The sequence below is a fragment of the Argiope bruennichi genome, chromosome 9 (genome assembly GCF_947563725.1).
Source record: "Argiope bruennichi chromosome 9, qqArgBrue1.1, whole genome shotgun sequence".
NCBI lineage: Eukaryota > Metazoa > Arthropoda > Arachnida > Araneae > Araneidae > Argiope > Argiope bruennichi.
In genome coordinates this window covers 76,990,479-77,007,458 of record NC_079159.1, presented here as the reverse complement: position 1 = coordinate 77,007,458, position 16,980 = coordinate 76,990,479, and the positions used below count along the sequence as shown (strand labels likewise).

The 16,980-nt window shown below is 30.4% G+C and overlaps 1 protein-coding gene across 1 annotated transcript in view; it reads right to left on the bottom strand.

The window, feature by feature from the left end:
* The window catches only part of LOC129984816 (uncharacterized), a 54,141-nt gene that overhangs the window by 6,058 nt on the left and 31,103 nt on the right, over positions 1-16,980 (bottom strand). Inside the window, exons 4-5 of the mRNA XM_056094777.1 lie at positions 7,996-8,148; positions 6,585-6,738 (exon numbers count right to left, since the gene is read on the bottom strand). Coding sequence (XP_055950752.1) covers positions 6,585-6,738; positions 7,996-8,148 — 307 coding nt within the window. The remainder of the gene's footprint in view (positions 1-6,584; positions 6,739-7,995; positions 8,149-16,980) is intronic.

The window sequence follows — 16,980 nt, the reverse complement described above, 5'->3', positions numbered from 1 at the left end:
CCTTCAGCTAGTGATATCAAGATCCTTATCAAGCCAGACGCACGGTTTGTAAACCGAAATGAGTTTATTTATGATCAGCTACATCAATACGCAGTAACATTTCCTGTGGAATACGTTAATGATATAACTCTTAAATTACTGTTTTGAAATTATGCTCTCCTAAAGACTTTTATTATCTTGTCTGATGGCAACGGCACGATAAAATTTGAATTGTGTCAGGAAGTGTTAAACTTCAATATTTACTGCAAATGTCATTATTTTGAATCGATGTCACATTTGGTGTCACTCATTATAAGATTTTCGTGTTGTCTAGTGTTAATGATCTGACTCTGTTTTTAAGGGTAATTGCATTTTTCCAAAAAGCAATTTTGGATTCCATCTATGTTAAAAGGAAACGTTTTTTTTTTTTTTTTTTTTTTTTTTTGAGGAATGGTTAATTGATTAGATCATAAATAGTTGAAAACTTCAGTATCAGAAGTTTCGAGTACTATAGTCATCAATATTGTTATGTATTCGGGGTTTTTTCGATTTGTTAGTCGATGAAGAAACAGTCCTTAGTAACGAATGACAACTTTGTTAACACGAAGACACTAATACAAAGATAACAAATACACAGCTGAGACGTACACACACAATACACAGCAGAATACTACGATAAACAGTAACCCACAAGTAGTAATCGGTAGTAATAACAACCACAGAACACAAAGCGGCAAGACAGAATAAAGCAGGAGGAGGGAATCTATGTAGCTACAATCTACTAGGTCTTTCCAAACTCGCTATGCGACTCTAAACCTCTTGACGACTCTATACACGACTGTCTTCGGTTTAGACTGCCGGCCTTTTATAGTTCCCGGAGCCGGACAGAGAAGATTCTGGAACAATCAGGCATATCTCGGTTCCTATTGGCTGATCAACAAAAATCTGGAAGATTCCAGTATTATCTATTTTGTCGCCAAAGTCGTCAAAGTCGTCGCCAACACCTGAGATCACTTATTCGGCATCCGATCAGCATCCAACACAGCTGATCGTAAAACAAGATAAAAGTGATTCCAGTGATTGAACTAACCGTGCTGAGAAGCAACATTACAGATTTGTAATTTTATCTGCATATGTGGCACAGAAATCGTTCTTATTACTTATTCTGGAATGGCAACATTCAAATGTAAACATATCGATATACTTGCGTTTCAGACTCCTTTATTTAGCGCTTTTTCATCCCACATAATTCAACACTTCGCAAATTATATATATTATAAATACATATATATTATAAAATCGTAAATGTTGCTCGTAATGTCAAACCATTCAGTCTGAAGATGTCAAAGAAATAAGAAATATGCGTTAAACATAAAGTTTAATTGAGGACAACAGTAGGCTTAACCGACACTTGAATGATACTCTCTATGATTTAATCTATGGAAATAGATGACTATATCTTCCAAAACTATTAAATTCACAAAAAGGTTTATGCATTATATTGAAATTCTAAAAATTACTCCTTTAATGATATCGATTTCATTTTAGTACAGTATTTTCTTTACCTTTTAAAAAGTTCTTCAAGTTTAATTTACAATGTTATGATGAAATTTAAACTTATCCATCAATATATGCGCGGGCTTTTGCCAATATTGAAATTAAGATTTAAAAAAATTTTTAGACATTAATTCTAAAATAGGATTTTCACTTTTCCGCTTTTATTTTAAATTCGTGTCCTCAATTGTTTGTTTCAGATTATGAATGAAATTCATATTTTTAAATTGTATCAAATAAACTAAATTCTTTTAAAAACAGCTTCCAAATTTATGGTTTATTAGTCAAACTAGTCGCCAAGGGCGGCTAATACTAAATATTGCCATATATTGTCATTATTTTCTTAACATTGCTTGGTGTTAATGATCTAATAAAATTTTAAATCATGATATATCATGCTTAAATTCACTCCAGATTCGAATCATATAAATAGTTAGAGTAGTTATAAGAGGATGATTAGCTTAAGATAAGGATTCAAAGAAAAAGAGTTCAAAGATATGGATTATTATTTGAACTGCTCTATAACCAATCATGAATTTATCAAACATTTTAGGGGAATTTAAATAATTTGTTTTGCTGAACTCAAATACAAATTCAGTATTATCCCACTTTTACTCTTTTCATGGAAGTAAAGAAATAGTTTTGTCAAGGAATAATTGTGGAACTTCCTAAATCCCCTGCAATTGGTGGAGGAGTCGAAGTTTTTAGATATTGTTATAATACTTTCAGAATAATTTATTTTATTATTTTATTTAATTGTGCACTTGAACTTATTCAAATTAGACTCAAATATCGTTTTGGAGCAATATTCTAATAGCATTCCTAATTAATTGCTTTTTAGCTTTACATTGTTTTATAATTCTAAAAATATATGCCGCTTTATAATTAAAAAATTACTGATCCAATAATTAAAGAATATTTAAATTATGTTAAAAAAATTTCGTCTTTTTTAAACAAAGTTTTGCTTAAAATAATTTTTTTTCATTTTAATTTTGAATATTTTATAAACGAGATATTGAAAGCAATTCTCTTGTAGATAACTCGAAATTCGACATTTTATTATTTCAATTAGTCGAGATTTTCTCCTTTAAATTTCTTAATTAGAGATTAAAATTAAAATTATTAAAAATATTTATTCAGTAAATTTTCTAGGGGAAAAAGGGGGGAGGTTCATAAGACTTGTACTATCTAAAGGCATCTGGCGGTCTTTAGACAGCCTAAAGGCCTTTCTACAGTGACTTTTCTCTTAAAAATTTACTTTTCTTCGGTCTCTTAATGGCACTACGAATCTGAAATATTACTTCACTGCTCATTCAGTCTCATTGTAAATAGCAGCCTTTTAAAAATATTTTTAAAGATGCCAGATCAATACCTCCACCATGGCGACAAATTTGGAAACCATTTAGAGACAAAAATGAAGAGTCACGAAAGTACACAAATTAAGGTGATATCGCTATTATGATCCGTAATTCGCCGATTGCTCTAGAAATTTCTTTGCTGTGTCAGAGATTCTATGTAAAGCGTGTGGAGTAAGTTAAGTGAATTCTCTATTCGGAATGTGAACTCAAAATGAGCTCTCTGAGTGATATTAGGCTATGCTGTTCAGTTAACGATTCTTTTTACCTTATGTTGTTAGTTTCTACGCTTGTATACGCTTCGGCTATGTTTTACTACCTTTATTTCGTATTTTCTTGCAGTGTCGTTATCCTTATCGAACTTGCTAAATTTCATGCTCACGGAAATATTTCCTGTAACAATATTAGGATTTTTTTAAATAAAAATTTGAAAAAAGCTGTTACAATAAAGCGTCATTATTCTTCGAACTGAATTTAATATCATACACTCACCGAAAGTTTCTCTGTAACAATATTATGAATTTTTTAACAAAAAATTTCGAAAAAAAAGGCATTACAAAAATTTGGATGATAGAAATCAATTGTTGAATATGATAAAAAGTACATACAACTATCAGAACCTCGTCGTCAGAAAAGTTACAGAAATTTATAACAATTCGCATTTCTCACATTAGATTTTCTTGTGATGCCTTCCATCATCTACTCACTTAACATGTCGTTATGGTAACGATTTGGTATTTCAGTTGCGACGCCATTAACAGATAGAGAGAAGATGCATTCTACAAATGTGAGATATCGTCAATTTTTTTTTCCAAGTTTTTGCTCTATAACAATCTCTTGAAGAAGTATTTGTTAAACGAGGGGTGGTCCAAAAAGAAGTTTACAAGCAGCAGTATTTGGAAAGTAGAAATTGTGGAGGGGAATATTGTTACCCAGAGGGGAGACAAATGGCGCTAGCTGCCTTAGACCGGTCGTTCGAGAAGATAGTTTTAGTGCTGAGACCTGAAACAGCGACAGTAATGGCAATAAGTCTAGAGAAGTGGTCTCGCACGGTGGTGTGGGCCGTGATTCGATTTTCATGAGCCAAGAATGTGTCCCCATCGAACATTCACAATCAAATCGTTGAAGTGTACGGGGCAATGAGTTGACAACAGGTGGCGAAATGGTGTCGTTCTTTAGAAGCGGGCAGATATATTACTGGAAACGTGTAGGTGGGAGGTCTGAAGCTACCCCCCATACAGCCTCGATTTGGCTCCCAGTGACTATTTCCTTTTCCCGGCATTGAAGAAACACTTATCCGAAACAAAGTTCATATCAGATGGTCATGTCCAAAAAGGTACCGAGAACTGGCTCAATAGCCAGGAACCTGATTATTACCGAGACGTTTAAACAAATTGGTCCAGCGGTCTGATAAATACCTCAACAGATTTGGTAATTATGCAGAGAAATGACCGCCACATATGTCCAAATTAATTACCATTTGTATCCTGTGTCTTAACAATAGACACAGGATACAAATGGTAATTAATTTGGACATATGTGGCGGTCATTAATAAAGCATTTTTCCTTTACCTTGTAAACTTTTTTTATCACCCCTCGTAAATGTTATTTGCAATCTAAAATTCTTTTGACGTTTTCTTATATCCTTTCAAACAGGTCAGAATGAAGGTACTTATTTACATATTAAAGACCCTTAGATCACACAGATTTTGGACTCCCACTTTTTTTTTTTATTTTTTTTTATTTTACTACCGCTTCCAAAACAAACTATATATTATTGATTTTAATTTCTTTATATAAGTAGTTTTTATTATTTATTACAAAGAACTAAAATAGGAAAATATTCAATGTGAGTGGACTTTAAGAGGTTTTATTGCAATGTTTAATGTACAAAATTTTTGTATTGACATTTAAAGCTAATTTTAAACAAGATGATAAAAAAAAGTACTAAACAGTTTAAAAATTAAAATAATAAATTTTCCAATTCTGGAACCCTGTCTTTTCGTTTTTTTAAGAACACGATAACTCAAAAAAGCTTTGAACCAGAATGATGAAATTCGGTTTGGGCCTCTGCCTCAGATTAGTAGATTTTTAACTGATTTTCGTTGAAATACGTTTACAGAAAGTTGATACGTCTGCCTATCCGGGGATAAAAGACATGAAAACTGAAAAACACAACCAGTGAGAGGGGTTTCCAGGAAACTTTCTCGCAAACTCGTAAAAAAAGATTTAATCCTTCTCTCTGACAAAATTTTGGACCTTGGCGAATGTCATGCATACCACCAGTACTCAGATCTTTATATTCATAGTCTCACACATGAGAGCTTTTTATTTCGCAGTTTAGTGAAGAATATGCATTTTGGACAGTATTTTTTTCCAACGAATGAAGCCAAAATTTAGCACACAAATGTAATTTTAATATCAAATTTTGCAACATAACAAATTTTAATTCTCTAAATCATTGTTTCTTTTATTTGCAACATTAAAATGCATTAGATAGTATAAATCGGCAGAAGGTCAATCATTTCACTGATTTGATTTAAAATTTGATACATATCTATACTTTAGAGGCTAAATCTGAGTGCCAAATTTTATCTGTCTAGCTTTTTTGCATTTTGTAGTTATCTTGTTTCCTTGTACTCGAACAGCCGGACAAACAAACTTCCGCTGAATGGATTTCATCCTAAATTTGTATAGAAAGCTACAAATTAGCATAAACAACACATACCAAATTTCATTCATCCAGCTCAAAGCGTTTTTAAGTTCAATTCACAAACTAACAGAGAGATAGAGACACAGATATAATTTCAAAACTGTGTTCTTAGTCCGTAAATTCGTCAAAAGACATAATTCCAAAAACGCGTCTTAAAACATATTAATTTCTAAAAATATATTCTGCTTGTATACTATTTATATTCTATTCTTATATTCTATTTGTATACTTCGAATACGAGAAATTAAACAACTAGACGGATAACATTTAGTGTACAGTTCTAATGTCAAATTCTGAATAAACCTTTCAAAAGTTGTCTATCTGTACATTCTCGAGAATGCAAACGCGTTAAATCAAAGTCGTAATGACTCCAATAAATGAAATTTAATTTGTAACTTTGTTGCTAAAATTTTTTTTCTGTCAATTTTAACTTCAATTTATTAAAAAGAAACTATTAAATATATTTGATTTTCTTCATATGCTATACAGAAAATAATTACAAAACACTCATATAGGCTTTTATTATTCTAGGTGGCAGATTGGAAAGGGTGGCACCCCGCATGCATTATCATTTCTGCATTGCCCCAGTCATCGATTTCTTTGTAATAAAACTCCCAGCACACGTGATGTTCACAACTTTCCCCAAGATTCACCCTTTTCATCCCGGGAGAGGGGAGTGAAAACTACAACTTTAGTAGGAAATACGCTAGAAAGTTTCCGGGAGACCCCCCCCTGATCATCTAGTGTTAAAAATAAGACAGTATTTTAGAAAGGTCTATCGCAAATCAAAAATAAGTTGTGCACTATGTAATATACCTGTTAAGTTATATTTGCCAAATGTAAAGAAATGGTACAAATGGCTTTACATCCGATAGGTCGGAGAACAATTCAATATAAATGGCTAACATTTTCCCTTTTCGAGCTAAAACTTCGTGAAATAAAATTATCCTTTTTTCATAAACCTTCAGTGAAAATAGACTTACGTTTAAGAGGCCTTTTCCTAAGATGTCTTCCAGGACAACATATTCTGCCCCTTCGATGTCCAGTTTCAGGACATCGATGGTTCTATTCCAATGTCCTAGCTGTTTTAAAATGGAATCGAAAGTTCTCATGTTCCAGGTTTGACCGGTGACTGTTCTGCGAATTTAAGAACAATAAAATATTAGCAAATGTTCGTAACATGTATCTATATGCATCTCCATTTATATGTAAGACAAGAATAAAGTATTAAATGGCCACATGTAAATGATGAATATCAGAATGAAAAAAGCAGGCAAACATACGACATTCGATTATCCATCACTGATTCTGAATTAATTAGAAATTAAGAATCTAAAAGCTCAATCACGTAGCTTCACTAGGTGGAGGAGTTGAATTTCGTTATTTGTGATGTTAAAGTCAGACACCCAGCTTGACATACAAAGAATGTAGGATCCAAGCGATACCATCGATAACATTTCGTCAAATTTTATGTATGAATGAATGAATTCTGATCAACAACGTCAAAAGACAGACGATGAAGTAATTCAGCTAACAAAAAAAGGCTCTCTAATTAGATTTCTGATGAGAAACTTTACTAAAATCGGAAGAAATGATCTCCTCAAAAACTCTCAAAATCGCACTCCACTTAAGAACAATAACTACGAAAGAAACCATTAGTGTACGATCTTTGCTAATGAATGGCAGGGATGCGGTTAATACGCAAGCAACAGAAAACCGAAATTGAAATATAGACACTTTTTTCTTGCCTGTTCATATTCAATCTTAACATAGAACTGCAATAATAGTCACAAAATTAGATATTAAATTTCAGAAATTTAAATTATTGTATTTACATGCTTTTGAAAGTACAGAGAGACAGGCAGTCAATCCATAGATGAATTTGGCTTTAAATTTGGTTCAGATCTAAAATTTAGATGTTCATTCAAATCTATATACCAAATGACATCCATCTGGCTATCTCAGTTTAGCAAGAATAGAATGAACTTATATTCGAACAACCGGAGTGGCAGACTTCCTCTGAATGGATTTTATTTAAAATTTGATAAAAATATGAAAACTTGTTATTGAGATCATAAGTCAAAGTAACAGTTTCTGGTACTGAAATATCAGAAAAGCGAATGTATATTTTGGAGACTTTTTTTACAGACGGATTGAATTCAACATTTCACATAGAACTACAATTGTAGTCACATGATCATGTACCAAATTTCATTTATTTAAGTCATTCCATTTTCGAATTATCGTGTTTACGTGCATGCGAAAGTATAGACTAACACATGATAAGATTTTCTGGGTTTCTCATGTTATTTACACTTTTTCTATATATCATTGAAAGACTAGAATTTTAGAAGTTTTAGCATTGTTTGATAGTTATACATAAATGCCACTTACATCTTCCCATCGAATTCTCCTATTCCCATGTTGAAGAACATGATTCCGTCTCCATGCCGATGATCCTCCATTCCCATACTAGGATCAAAAGAGAATACCTTGCATCCGAACATCTCGTGGATGCTCTCGTCGAACGACCACTCGTTTGCTATTCTACGAGAAAAATATAAAAAATTTAGTCACATAAGATTATTCTCTTCTCTTTTATTAGAATATAGTATCAGAAATCTGGAAATCAAAATTCTAAGACTATGCAAAAAAGTATTATTTATATTGCAAAAGGGGGCCGCGGTGGCCTGGTGGTAAGGTCTCGGCTTGTGAGCCGTAAGGTTTCAGATTCGAGACCCGATTTCACCGAAGAACCATCGTGTAAGGGAGTCTGTTGCACGTTAAATCCGTCATACCAAACGTCCTCCCACTGGTGTGGTGTGGCGAGGAGAGGGGGGTGCCAATTCAGGTGTCGTCCTCGTCATCTGAACGCGGTTCAAAATTACATGGTCCGTCCCAAAATAGCCCTAGTGTTGCTTTACAACGGGACATTAATATAACTAAACTAAAAACTAAACTTGCAAAAGGACACGGAACTAACAATTTGTTAATTTGTCTAGAAATTCAAATTCAAATTCCGGTTTGTTGTTGTTTTAAGTGGAAAGTGAATCACGAAGAAGTAATCTGCGTGATAATTCACATGTCTACCTGAAATTTCTAATATTCTAGAATAACACATTCTAGTGACCAATAATGAAACAAGAACGATTATATATTTTGCTGACTTCTATGTTAGGAAAGTAACGCGGTTCTATTTAACCCGAGGCCCACTGTGACTGATATCACTCTCGTCAGCGCAGTATGGCCAACAATGGCTCTTGTGCCAATAAAACCCAACAACAACAACAACAATAACTGTCTCTTCAATTCTGTTTCTCCTGCCAGGCGTCTGAATATGCGATGAGAAGTTTCCAGTATGTTGAATATATTAAGGCTGTGGAATCGAGTTATCTCCACTTCCATGACAGTGTGCTTCTCCTACAGGAGACATTTTTAAGGCATAATCTTAGTTCAGTATACTATGCTGCCGTGACGAGGATCATTCAGATTTCAGTAAGTGATTAGAAGGGTGGAATTAACTCCGACAGGGTTCCTAATTCTTTACTATCATTAAACCAATATTTCTATATATTTTCTTTGATTTTTCCTTATTATTTTGAAATTGATATAAGAAAAAAGTAACTGGTATGCCCATTTCTTTTTTTTTTAGTGGTCAATATTTTGGCGAAGAATCGGTGACCTGAATACCAAGATACCGATATTTAACCTCAGTCAGGTAATACCTACCAGTCACTCAACCTAACGAATATTAATTTTAATTGTATTTAAAAACCTGGCTTTAACCTAGTACTTCTAATAATTTCAATCGATAAATGACTGCCAATAAAAAATATTGATTTTATTAATATTTTTAAATCTATTTCGAAGCGAAATGGGTGGCCAAAATCTTCCCTTGGAGAACAAAAATAAAATTATTTACCAAAAAAAAAACATTTAAAAAATAAATATATTATTTTTGAGAAAGCATACCACGCATCTAACATTGTTTGGAGTGGGGATATTACTACGGAACAAAGAAAGCGATTCTAATTCAAAGATTTTTATTTTTAAATAAGACATTATCGAACTAATTCAACCAATGCTTATAATATTTCTGAAATATAAGTTGTTTTTATTTTTAAAATAAATTTAATGTTTTTATGGGTTTTTTTTTCTTATTCTTAAATATTAATAATCAAGTAATACTAAAATTGATACATCAAGCTATTGCGAAATTTGTTCCATTCAATACATGTTAATAAATACACTTAAATATACATTTTCAATACATTTCATATTCAATAATTTTATGTTTACATTATTATTACATTACATTCTAATAAAATTCTAATAAATTATCACTATTAAATAATTACTATTAACTAATTATTACTATTAAATAATATATAATAATTTAATAATAAATTTAATGTTAAATTTTATAATTATTAAATCATTTCTAATTAATGATTTCATTATTATTACATTATATTCTATTTACATTATTACTACATTAACCCTTTCTAGGGCCGTGGGAAGTATGCTTCCCACCAAATTTATCAATCTTTGTATGAAATTATGTAGGTTGGCATAAGTTCTGACAATTTTTTTTTAGAAAGACAGAAACTTAGATGCTTCAGTTCTTAATCTTACACAAAATGATGTGTCTTGATTTGTTACTTAATTATTAATTTATCAAATTAAATTTATCTAATAAGCTAAATGAATCCCTTTTCTTATTCTAATTTCAAGCCTAAAAATATTTAAACATAATATGACTAGAAAAAAATGGCCCTTTAAAGGGTTAATTATTTTTACATTATTCAATACATTTTATAGCTTTTATATGACATCCAAATCTGTCACGTTCTTTGATGAAGCTCATTTCTCCGACTACACGATATTTTGTACTCAAACATAAATTAATGTGCTGAAACAAAGAAAAAGTACTGAAGAAAATGAATTAAATATGCAAACAATACCTTATGTCTGAATTCAGTACAAACGTTTTCATTAAAATGAATTGGGATATTATTATTTCTAAGATTGGGATTTATATTTGATTGAGTAGTGCCAACTGCGTTAACCAGAAGAGCAAGACGTTTTTTTTTTTAAATTCACTTAGGGCAGTGAATTCATAGGACCGAAGCGCAGTCTCAGATGACTGACAGAGTGTGCAGTTGTCGATCAATTATTCTATAGAACTTCATGGTCAGAATGAACATCAACCGACTTTTCAGCAGCAAAAAAGTAGGACACTAATCAAACTTTTTTTTACATGTGAAGAATAATAACTCTCGTGCTCTTTTTCAATGTTATGTGATCCCCATATTAAATGAAATTGCACTAGGTTACTGCTATATCTTTAAGACAGATTTAAAGGAAGGAATCTTTAGCTTCAATCGCCATTTTGTTATTTCAAAAATAAAAGACTCTTTTTAAATTGGAGTTATTTTAAATGCAGTCCTGAAAAAAAATAATTATACATTTCCAAGAGTTACAGTTGATGCTTTGCAAATAAAATGGAGCTTCTGTCTCATTGTTATTCCAAACCATAATAAAGCAAACAAGCTTTTTTTTTTAAAAAAGTAGTCTTAGTGATTCACCAAATTATAAAAATAACATTCATTTAACTGTGAAACCTGATGCATTTATTACTAAAGCATGAAATGCATGAAAGATAAAATTTGAAGATAGATTTAATAGAATGTTTTAAAATCAAAATAAAATGCAAAGCATTTTTTTATATTTAATTTTACTTTTAGAATATTATTTGTGTATTGTTTTCCAACGAATTCTAAAACTCTCCGCGTTGTTGCGCATGCGTTAGGAAGGATTTAATTCACCAAAATAGGGGTGAGAGGAAAGATGAAAGGAGGGAAATGTTTGCATTTAACAATAAAGTAAACTCAGATTACTTGCGAATTGAATTAAAATAAAATTATACGGTCAGAAACGACACGATACTCACATAAACATGAAAAAAAAATTGAACGGAAAAGTATCTAATCAAGGTCAAAGAATGACGAAGAATTCCTGAAATGCTCTCATCTTTCAATAGAATCGTCGAAAAGTGGTCGTTTCAAGATACGAAACGAACAGTGTATCTGTGGATAAAAAGTAAATAATAATAGAGCAATTCTAAATCAAAATAGTTTGAACGCAATGAAATGTATTGAAACTCAAGACTCAAAACTAAATAAATGTTTGTAATGAAAATAGCTTTCAAAAAATACTTCTATTTGTGCTATAAAAAGTAGGAATTCTTTAGTTTATTTATTTTCAAAGTCTTGGTTATTTATTCATAAATATTATAAAAATTTGAAATCAAATTTATCACAGATAGTGCTACTTGAATAGGATCAAAATTTAACTTAATTAACTGAGAAACGAAACATTAAGTTCTGAAAACTTTAAAATATGGGGTATTTTGGAGAATACATAAAGGCCAATATAGAATTTTAAAAAATTCGTAAATATAGCACATAAGGATATCAGTCAAAACTCGATTACAGGATTCCATCTATACATCAAAAAAACCAATTTAAATAAAAAGCGTAGAATAAAATAAAATAAAAATAAAATTTGAAAGATTTTTTTTTCTTTACAATTTGTTTTAGAACTTCTAGGGAAAGAAAATGAGTTCCTTTGAGAATGTTCTTTATATTTTATCTAATTCAGATTCCCCAAATAAAAGTCAACCTCGATTTTTGTTCGCTTATTTTTACTCTATATCCAATGACAAATTCTTATTTGAATTCATCACAAAATGTCGAACATGAAACTCGTGTTACTTATTTATCGTAGGATAAAGCTTTCCAGTACAATAAATTCGAGTTTCCTCCAATACAATTTTATACTTCTTTGTCTGAGGTTGCTGAATTTTCACGGATACGTCTGCGTCAGATTTAATGAGAAACCGAATGCTTTGGCAGTCGTGGAGGGAATCCGAGAATTTTTCACTATTTTAAATATTGCATCGCAAGTTCTTTGCATTTATCTTTTAAAGTGAATCAAATGCGACAGATTGAAGAATTCGATCCCGAGTGTCAAATTTAAGAATTTCACGAAAAGCAAAATACAATCAATGAAAATAAATTTCTTATTTCTTTACTTGAATTAGCTATGAAATTAAAATTTATTAACTATTTATTCAATACGTTGTAATCTATAAATATTTTTGTTAATTATTAAAAATGTGTTTTTTAAGTTTATGCTTACACTGATGTATTTCTCACAGCCATGCGGGTTTACATTATTATGTAATACGAGTGTTTTGTCACATAATAATATAAATACAATAGCTTTGTACTAATTTAAATGCAACAATTTTGGAATCATATGAAAATAAGAATTTTGGGTTAAAATAGTGTTAATACACAGTTCAGTTTTTTAATTTTTTTTTCAGTTTTTTACACTGAAATAAAAATTATTTAAAATAATAAACTATTCATTTGTATTTTATTTACTATTTATTCATTGTAGTTAGAAAACGGATAAATATAACTAGGGTTATTCACAAAAATATATATGTATGGATTTATTTCTTTTTAGGTTTATTTACATTCAGTTATGACGCAACACGATGGACATTTTGGATAGTCTTCGTAAATTTGAACCGTGGTCAGATGATGAAACTGACTCCTGGGCCATTTCTGTATCCCTAGCTTAAGCATGTATTCGACTCTTTAATAATAGGTGCTGTAATTTGACAGAGGTAGTTTAAACAATTCCATAAATCTAGATTTTTAAAGATATTTGTAAGCTTTTTTAATCCTTCTATAATATAAAATTAGAAAGATTTGATGAAGCTATTATTATTAGGATTCAAGCTTATTATTTTATTTCATATATTACCAGCTGGTTAAAAATAGGCTTACAAGGATAGGTTTATGTAGCAGGACAGGGCAAACCTATGTAGCAGGTTAAAAATTCTAAAACTACTTTTTAGAATTTTTAAGTTCATTGTAATTATATAGTGTAAATTTACTTTTCGTTTTTATTAACTATAGGCTATATTATTGGACATCTAATAAAACTAATAATGCTCGCAAAAAATCTATTTCTTATCTGTTTCTTACTTCTATTAAATGCAATTCGATTAAAGAAAGTTAAAAGCTTTGTAGGCGATTGATATGAGAGAGGATAGAACTGGGAGCTTGTAGTTCGCAGTCCAGTAACATAACCATGATACAAAAGCAATTCTCGAGTAGCGTAGTTGTTAACTGGCTTATAAGCTTTCACCACAGCTTTGACGACTACCTACCAACTAAATTTAAACGCAACTGCAACTTAAATAAACAAACATTGGAAACAAAATGGCAGGCATAATCACCCCTAAACTTTCTTGTACACTTCCATAATATGGAGTATTTTGCGTTCAGTTTTATTGTATATCCAAAAGAATGGAATATGTATATTGAACTTTCTTTTTTTAATCCAATGAATCCCAAATTTTACACAGATATTTAATTTTACTATCAAAAATATATGTGCAGGGTGATCAGTAAATTCCTTGTAAACTTTCAAATTCAAAATAACGTCTCGTATAGTCAAAGAAGTAACATGCACCTATAGTAAATTGAATATACTGAATTTATTGTGACAGGTTACTCTCAATCAAATTAAATTGCACATCCTATATGATGAGCTATACCGATTTACTAAATCAGTTAAGATAAGAAGATAAAATACCGATTTAATAAGCATGTAAGATAATCCAAACCCATTCATAAGGTTAAAATGAATGATCATGATACTTCAAAAACAATAAGCAAGAACTATGATTTAATCCTAAGAGCCATCACCGTCCACGGTGTAATTTCTCTGTAAGACATGTCCCGTCATTGGCAGGATGTGACTCGAACCTACACCGTTGCTAAGCCGACTAGGATAGCGAAAACCAACCACCTTATCGGAAGCTTCTCATCTTCATATTTAAATTGCCCTTTACTGAGTAAGACTATAAAGACATGTATCGCAGATTTAGAACTTATCTCAATTTAAATCAGCTCAACATTTTTCATTTTTATGACACTTCCCCTATATCAGTTAAGAATAAATGGAATGCATTTTAATTTAAGGAAATATAAGTAACATAGGGTTATGATCCTTCACTTGCATTTTAGATTACAAGCAGAATTTCAAAATAGTGATTTTTCTTATTTAAAGATTTATCATTCAAAAGAATGAAAAGAATTGTTTATTAATTTTTAAACGTTAATTTTATTACTTTATCTTTTATTGCTATTGCTATAAGTTTTGTCATCATGTAAAAAAAAAATTATACATATTTTTTTAACATCTTCTATTCTACAATGATCATTAACTGAACAATTATCCTAGTTTACAAATATATTCACAAAAAAATATTTAAGATTTTATAAATTGACAAGTATTAACCTGAATACATTTCTTCACCGCAACCGCAACTTGAGTAAATAATCCATAGGATTCAGTTTTATATTAACTTCAAAATGAAAAAAAAACTATATTTTAATACTATTTTATTAAATTTGACTTACTTCATGTGGGAAAAAAAGATAAATGTCAGTTTGTCGTTTAAAATTCTTCGAAAAAATAAGGAGCTTCAAAGTCGATAAAAATGGAATTTTATAATCGATTTTTCATTCACTTCTTATTAAATGGATATTCTGATTTTCTGCAGAGTTATTTATCGACTATTATAATATAATAGTTGGATATTTTCAAGGGATTTATTAACTAACTGGTTTGTTTTAATCGAATTTTGATTCTATAAAAGAGGTGCTATCTTATTTCAAATATGAAAAAAAAAACTTATTACCAGATTCAATAATGAAATATATTAACGATTCAAAAATAAAACAAAATATTAAAATAAAATAGATTTTTTAAACACTTTTTTAATTATTGCATTAATAAACAGAAAATAATTTATATCAAAATTGGGAAGCAGACCAGCTAAAGCGTGAAGCCTCTGAAAATAATGCGACAAGAAAATTACAGTAAAATAAATATTGTCAGAAATAACTTCTAATTATTTATTAAAAATTCAAATATATTATAAATACGGTCAAAATTGCTATTTACTCAGAATATTAAGTTAGTACATCATCTTTTTTTACTATTTTTGCTTCGACATTTAGACTCTTAATTAAAAGAAAAGGTCGCTTAAAATGCTTTTAAAACTTTTTATATTTATTAATTTATACATTTTCTTAAAAATATGCCTTGAACAAAGAAATTTCTGGCTCTATTCATGTCAAAAAAGTAATAAACGCAAAGAATGATATCTATACATTGTATAAAATGAAGTCTCCTGAAAGTATCTGTATGTTTGAAACAGAAAAACTCGCAAAATACTTAAATGATATTGAAGATATTTGTACCATTTTGTAGGGCATTTATTGGGGAAGATTTCAGTATATTCAAGTTACATCAAAATAAAAAAGGAGTTTTATAATCGCGATTTTAATTCTTACTATGATTCGCTCATGCGTAAGACATGCGCGAATGTCTTACGCATGCGCTTAGTATCTGTGCTTTGCACTTATCTCTTAGTATCTGTGCCTTGCACTTATCCACGCATGTGCGAACCTCAAACTGCACATGCGCAAATAGCAAGAGTTGTGTGTATGCATGTGCGATATATTTCTTTGTTTTGCGTCTGATTTTAAACAACGATTTAAAACTCATTATGCCCCTCCCAAAAAATTAACTGATATTGGAAATATTTGTACCATTTTATAGGTTTTACCATTTTATCATTTGTACCATTTTATTGGGGAAGGTTTTAGTATACTGAAGTAGTCATGACAATAAATAAAGCCCAAGGGCAAATCTTTCACACTGCCCGAATTGACTTAAGCGAAGTATGTCTTTCTCATGGACAACTTTATGTGGTACTTTCTAGAGTTACATCCAAACAAAATATTTTTGTCGTGGCGACAGGAAGAAAAACAGCCAATATAGTTTACAAAGAAATATTATGACGCAAGCTGAATTTTATTTTCATATCAGATTATACAGAGTTGATAAAAAAAATGTGGAACAGTGGGTACAATGACTTATTTGTAAGTTTTTAAATTTTAAAACAGCTTTTCTATTGCATATTTTTTTAGTGAATTGTTTTGTCTATGAACATATCTTATTTTTACTTTTTTAACAGTCTCAATATTTCTGAATGTGTGCTATAAAAAATTGTTTTATAGTTATTTTTGTTAATTTCTAAGTATATATTTATGTTTGTTTGATGTTACGTGACATGCCCATGTCATATCGGGTGGAGGTTAAACTTAACTTTAAAGCTAATTTTTCCTCTTGGATGTTATGCCACGGGCAAATCTGTGCGGGTACTGCTAGTTATATTATATAATAAAAAATAATTATTATAAATTGCAAAAATTCATTCCTTAA